Consider the following 7,149-nt stretch of genomic DNA (forward strand, 5'->3'; position numbering starts at 1 on the left):
AGGAGACCAATCAGACTAAGATGCAGCTTGAGGAATTATCATGTAATATTAGTATGTCAATAACACTGAGGTGGTCTAATCCCGGGGTATCGGAAGGTCCTAATCAGCTAGAATTAGGTGAAGCTTCTGAGCCCTGGGCAGACCTTCTGTGGAGTTAGAAGATCCTCATTGCTGATCCTCAGACTCTCTGGAGACCTCACCAGGATTTATGGTTAGCCCTTTGGACACAGGATTTAGGAGTGGGTGTTGCTACCTGGGGAGGTGCATAGTCTTCCAAAATTGGTGTGTGTAGGGGGCATGCCAAGATTTTGGGGGGACCTTACCTGGGGGAAGGAGGAGAGGTGTGGGACAGGCAATCCTCAGGCATGCCGTGGGTTGGGGCAGGATCACACCTTTCAGTGTGAAGAATGTGAGCAAACTCATAAGGAGACCTTTGGAATGGCAGATGCTTCTGTGATCATCTGAGGGAAATACAGTATTCCACAAACCATAGTTCTAATTTCTAAGAATGTTCCCTCTCATTTTCTAATGGAACCTCTCTAAAGTAGCACTCCAGTCCCCACTCATGAACTTGTGAATATTATAGTGAATATAGTATATTATCCACCCCGGGACTTGGCCACATCGGCGTTCCTGACGTACTGATATGAGATACGTTCTCAAATTGAGTCTTAGTCTGATTGGTCTCCTGCAACAGTGCCCCATAGGCTGGGTCTTACTATGGAATACAAATGTATTTCTCACCGTTCTCATGATGGGAAAAGCCTGAGGGCAAGGTGCTACCGGATTAGAGGACTTATAAGGCCAGCTTTGTGGCTTTCCCTTGTGTTCTCACATGGTGATGGTGGCTCTCCAGGGTCTCCTTTATAAGACACTGGCCACATTCATATTATGAGGTCACTTGACACCTAACAAGGACCTCACAACACAGGAAACATCAGATTTTGGATTGGTCTTAACACATTATTTTGTGGGGTCAGCAAACACTCTCTGTAGCAGTTCCTATGGGAAGAAATTGGGCAAAATTTATAGTAAAGAACTCTTTACTGACAAAAACAGTTCCATGGCTCAGTAAGTAAAGATGTTTACTAGGCATGCTTTTTGACGTGTGTTTCATCCAAAGAGAACCAACTCCACAAAGTTGTCCTCTGATTTCCACATGTATACTTTGGCACACATGCGTTCCACTTATCAGCCCAACACAGACAAAATTAATCATAGTAACAGAAACAAACAGTGCTGTTCTGAAAAGGCATATTTTATAATTTTGTGGACTTCATGGAAAAAACAATTAAATAATAAAACCAGCCAACTCATTTGGAGATGAGAAAATTCACAGAGAGTTGAAGATGGCTATTCTTTGAGGTCAAGTATTGTGCTACTTCCGGCATTGTTCTTTTTATTTGGAATTAGTATGCCTATTCAGAGTCCTTATGATTACAAATGAATTTTATGATTTTTTCTCATTGTATGTGGAATGTCATTGGGATGTAAATGGAAATTATTTCATATTTGTAGCTTGGTTTTGGTAGTACACAAATCCTTTTCCCCCATATTAAAAAAAAAAATCTTTTCTTACTGTGTATAGTAAGCCTTAGTATGTTGTAACTGCGTAAATCAAATGTTATTTAAATGAATGATTCCTCATATACCATCAAAAAAAAAAAAAAAAAGAACTCTTTATTATCCCTTACAGAGGCAAATACAGGTGTTTCAAATTTTAAAAGTTCAACTAGGGACATTTTAAAGTTGTATTATTTTATTTTCCTTGAATTGTCACTTGTTTTCTTGAAGTTTCTTTTTGCTTTGTTTTAGGGTTTTTTTGGGGGGGTGGCTGTTCTGGACTCACTAGGTACAGCAGGCTAGCTTCAAACAGAGAACCCGCCTGCCTCTGCCTCTCTGAGTGCTGGGATTAAGGGCATGCACCACCACGCCCAGCTTTTGTTTTTTTATTGTTTGTTTTCTTAGGGTTTTTTGTTTTTTGGGGTTGTTGTTTGGTTTTGGCTTGAGACAGTGTCTCTCTAAATAGTCCTGCCTGTCCTAAAACTTACTAAGTAGATCAGGCTAGCCTTGCCAATATCTGCCTGGCTCTGCCTCCTGAGTGCTAGAATAAAGGTACATGCCACCCCCACCTTATTTCTTTTTCCTCCAATTTATTATTTTTGTTTTACTTTGGTATCTGTCTTTTATTGGGATATGTTTCCTTCATCTGCCTGGTTGTCTGTGCTTAAACATTAATATTTCAAATCAAGTCACTGGGACGCTTGCTGAAAGCTCTACATGAGTAGGGGCTTGATGCCTGGAGGTCTCCCCAGCCCACTGGGTCAGGCATTCTGTCAGAAGCTTCCCAAAGGATAAATTAGGATGATACACTGGAAACTGTCCTTCTGGGGGCTTCTTAGTAACTCTAAATAAAATTCTTAAGGGTTGGCAGCCATGTAGCTTAGTTGGTAGAGTGCTTGCCTTCCAGGCATGAAGCCCTGGGTTTAATTCCTCACACCTTCTAAACCAAGCATCGTGGTCTACATCTATAATCCAAGCACTCTGGAGGTGGAGACAGGAGGATGGAAGTATAAACTCATCCTTAGGTTCATAGAAAGTCCCATGTCCTTCCGGAATACATGAGAGCGTGATGATGACGATGATGAGGACTAGGAGGAAGACCCTCCCTCAGCCTGTATGAGTTCTCAGCAGCTGACCTTAGGTTTCCCTGGTTCTTTCAGCTTGCCATGCTATGTGTTGGCTTCACCAGGCACTTGAATTCATGACCCTGTTCATGGCAGAGTTTACTTCTCATTGTCAGGATTTCTTACTCAAGACAATTGCGTCTCTTCCTGTTGTCAGTGGGTACCACATACAAACACTGTTGTTTGACCTGGAAGAAAGGCTGGATATTCCTCTGTCCTTTTTCCTACAGACTGAGGTGACCACAGTGCTGGCCAACTGAGTCCTATGAGAAGTCATCTGAGGTAGCTCTAGGGAATTTCTTCCCCAACACACACACAAATACACGTATGCACACATACACACACATGCACAAAAGAAAAATGACTTGCATGCATCTCCTTTTTATTTTGTCTTGCTGAATGGCTCAGATGTGAAGCTGTGACATCCAGAGCTCTGGCAGCCACATTCAGCATGAGAGGGAAAGTAAGGCATCACCAAGAAGACAACTCTGAGCTGTAACAGGTTTTGATGTGCTGAATTAACCAGCTCGAAAGTGCTTGTGCTTGGGTCTTCTGTCTGAGACAGTGACTTCCTCCTTGTTTCAGATGCTGTCATTAGTTTAGTCCACTGCTGGCCGACAAAGGCATCTCCTTGATACAGAGTTCAGAGGTAATGGCCAATGTTTTCTGAACAATTCACACACATACACACGCACACACACACATGCACCAGCGTAGAAGGGTCACATAGCAAATACCACATTTTGAGAGGAAGATGTTGCCGTACAAGAGCCAAGACAGAAGGTTTTCCCAGGATGATGGAATCAGGAGGTTGTGACAAAGAAAGCAGCTGGGGGACCACAGAGGCTGTGGGGGATCATTGTGAGATGATACAGATCACACGAGTCCATCCTCTCATTTCTAAAATTTGGGCTGTGAATTGGGAGAAATGTGTGAGGAAGAAACAGAGACAGAATAGACTCAGAGCAGCTACCATGGTGCAGAGAGAAACCAAGAGGAGCCTGTGACTTTCAGGTCTTGGTTGGGATGGTGCTGGGGAGGAGGGAGAGGGGGAAATGCTCCTGCATTGTGCATTAAATTTGGCATCAATTTATGCTGAGACTTTTGCAAAATGATGTCTATCCCGCAGTGAATAAATGTACAGAGATAAAGTCTTAAGTAAAACCAGGTGCCAGCAAGTTAGAAGCAATACAAAAACCTGTCCCTGTTAGACGCAGCTGAAGGCACTGGGAGGTTTTCTGAGACATGTCACACGTGCCCAGGCCTTCTGAAAGCTCTTGTTCCAGTTGAAGGTCACACCTGTGCCGCTAACCTTGGGGTCAGTGGAACCCAGCTCTATCTTTCACTTTGTAAAAGTAATCGTGCTCTCAGCTTTCTTCTCTGTACTGTTTTAATATAGACTATGCAAGTACTAACAGTGCCCGACACGGGAGTAGCTCATCGAGATAGAGAACTGTAACTCTGTGTGTGTGTGTGTGTGTGTGTGTGTGTGTGTGTGTGTTTGTGTGTATGTGTGTGTCTGTGTGTGTGTGTGTGTATATGTGTGTCTGTGTGTATGTGTATGTGTCTGTGTGTGTGTGTGTGTGTGTGTGTTCGTTCATGTGGAGACCAGAGGGCAGGAACAGGAATGGTTCCTCAGATACCATCTACAAGGTTTTCCTATACACTGTCTCTCTCTGGCCTTAAATTACCAAGGCTGGCTGGTCAGTGATCCCCAAGGACCCCTGTCTCCAGCCCTCCAGCTTTGAGATTCTAAGCAGGCACTGCTATGCCCAGGATTTTGCGTGAGTTCTGTGGATCGAGTTCAGGCCTTTGTGTTCTCAAAGAAAACACTTCACCAGCTGAACTTTCTCCCCAGCCCTGGTCATTGTACATATTAAGAACTTTCCTCTGCTTTTCTGCCAGGGTAGCACGAAGTCCAGAGAAAGCTGCCATTGAAAGCCGAGCTATCAAAGCTAATCCCTCGTCCTTTTACTAAGCACTAGGCGCATCCCTAGTCTCTTCATGGCTGCCTGCATCTCCTGGTTCCTGAGCGTGTAGATCATGGGGTTGAGCATGGGAGTCAAGACCGTGTAGCTGATGGACACAGCCTTGTCCAAGGGAAAAGGAGTGAAGGGCCGGGAGTAGATATAGATGCAGGGGATGAAGATCATGGACACCACGATGATGTGGGTGGTGCAGGTGGAAGCCGCCTTCCTCCTCGCCTGGCCCGAGTGGGACCTCAGCATCACCAGGATGATGGTGTAAGAGATGAGGAGGAGGAGGAACCAGATGAGGACCAGCATCCCACTGTTGGAGATCATGAGGAACTCCAGGAGGGAGGTGTCCGTGCAGGCCAGTCTCAGTACTTGGGGGACATCACAGTAGAAGTTATCCAGGACATTGGGGCCACAGAAGGGCAGTGGGAGCATCAGAGACAGCTGGACAATGGAATGGATGAAGCCTCCTACCCAGGCAGCCACGACCAGCCCCACGCACAGCCTGGTGTTCATGACGGAGACATAGTGGAGGGGCCGGGAGATGGCTATGTAGCGGTCGTAGGCCATCACTGAGAGGAAGAAGACCGTCCCACCTCCCAGGAGGTGGAAGAAGAAGATCTGGGCCATGCATCCCTGGTAGGAGATGCTCTTGGTCTGGTGAAAGAAGTCCACCAGCATCTTGGGGGAGGTGACTGTGGAATAGCTAAGATCTATGACTGCCAGGTTTCGGAGCAGAAAATACATAGGCATGTCCAGCCGGGGGTCAAAGGTCACAGTGACCATGATAAGGGTGTTTCCCAAAACGGTGGTGATGTAGACAAACAGGAAGACCACAAACAGGAGTTTCTGGAGTTCTTGAGTCTGTGAGAAACCTAAGAGAATAAACTCTGACACCCATGTGATATTCTGGGGTTCCATGGGGCCCTCCCCATGTGCCTAGAGAGATATAACATAAAATAAAACATCATGAAAATTCACTCAGGTTTTTGGTGTGTGTGTTTGGTTGGTTTGGGGTTTTCTTCTTGTTGTTGCTGTTGTTGTTGTTGTTGGGAGGGAGGGAGGGAGAGAGGGCAGGAGGGAAGGAGGGAAAGAGGGGTGGAAGGAAGGAAGGAATTAGAATGGGTTTGTCAAAGCACACCATGCAGGAAGCTATAAAATGAGCAGAAATGGGACAGAAGCTTCCAGAGGCACTGAGGGAGCTGCCCCAACAAAAAGCAGTACACTTTTATCTTTGGCTTCTCCCTATGTCAGAACCCACCTGCCTCCTGAAATGCCAGCATGGCCCCTAATAAAGGGCCTTTGTTCCTGTTATGACTAAACAACCATTCATTCCTCTGTACCCCTTTCAGTCAGCAATACACACTGCCATCTCAATGGAGGAGTTGCTGTCTTGACCTTACCTTAAGATGCTCACAAAAGGAGAGAGGAGACCAAGCCTGGTGGTATGGGCCTGGAGTCCCAGCTGCTTGGGAGACTGAGGCAGGAGGATTGCAAGTTCAAGATCAGCCTGGCCTATGAAGTAAATGCAAGGCCATCCTGAGCAACTTACAGAAATCCTGCTTCAAATTAAAGAGTGAGGTATGCTGGGGATAGCTCGGTGGCTGAATGCTTTCCTCACCTCCACAGGACCTGTGTCCCGTCTCTACTATCTGGCTCCCCAAAAAGAAGGGAGAGCTGAATGCAAGAAATAAGATTCACAAATGGCTATTAACTGTCAGAAAAGGGCAAAAAGTGAACATTAAAGTTCACTTCTCTCTCTATTTTGTGGATATATTAAGATTGTCATGATTAAAAAGTAGAAGATGAGGGGGCTGGAGAGATGGCTCAGAGGTTAAGAGCACTGTCTGTTCTTCCAAAGGTCCTGAGTTCAATTCCCAGAAACCACATGGTGGCTTATAACTATCTATAATGAGATCTTGTGCCCTCTTCTGGCCTGCTGGCTCACATGCAGGCAGAAGACTATAAATAATAAATAAAATATTTTTTAAAAAAATTACGAGTCCAGGTGGTGGCGCACACCATTAATCCCCAGCACTCCAGAGACTGAGGCTGACAGATCTCTAAGTTCAAGGCCAGCCTGGTCTACAGAGCGAGTTTCATGACAGTCAGGGCTACACAGAGAAACCCTGTCTCAGAGAACCAAAAAAAAAGAAGGAAGGGGAAATGGTGAGGACTGGTAAGATAATTCAGTGGGCAACAAACTTGTGGTAACCCTGATGACCTAAGATTGACCTCTGAAACCCATGTAAAGTTAGGAGGAAAGAACTGACTCCACTAAGTTGTTCTCTGATCATCTGTATCATGATAGGCATGAACCCCACACAGATCACACACACACAGACACACACACACAGACACATACACACACAGACACACACACACAGACACAGACACACACACACACAGACACACACACACAGACACATACACACACAGACACACACACAGACACACACACACACAGACACACACACACACACAGA

At 45.4% G+C, this 7,149-nt stretch overlaps 1 protein-coding gene across 1 annotated transcript; it reads right to left on the reverse strand.

Annotated features, from left to right (window-relative positions):
- Positions 1-4,642: 4,642 nt before the first annotated feature.
- On the reverse strand, positions 4,643-5,584 carry LOC127200550 (olfactory receptor 4D1). The gene has a single exon (XM_051158905.1). The coding sequence runs from the start codon at positions 5,582-5,584 to the stop codon at positions 4,643-4,645; it is 942 nt and encodes a 313-aa protein (XP_051014862.1).
- Between the last annotated feature and the right edge of the window lie 1,565 nt (positions 5,585-7,149).

This window comes from Acomys russatus, chromosome 16, assembly GCF_903995435.1.
Source record: "Acomys russatus chromosome 16, mAcoRus1.1, whole genome shotgun sequence".
Taxonomy (NCBI): domain Eukaryota; kingdom Metazoa; phylum Chordata; class Mammalia; order Rodentia; family Muridae; genus Acomys; species Acomys russatus.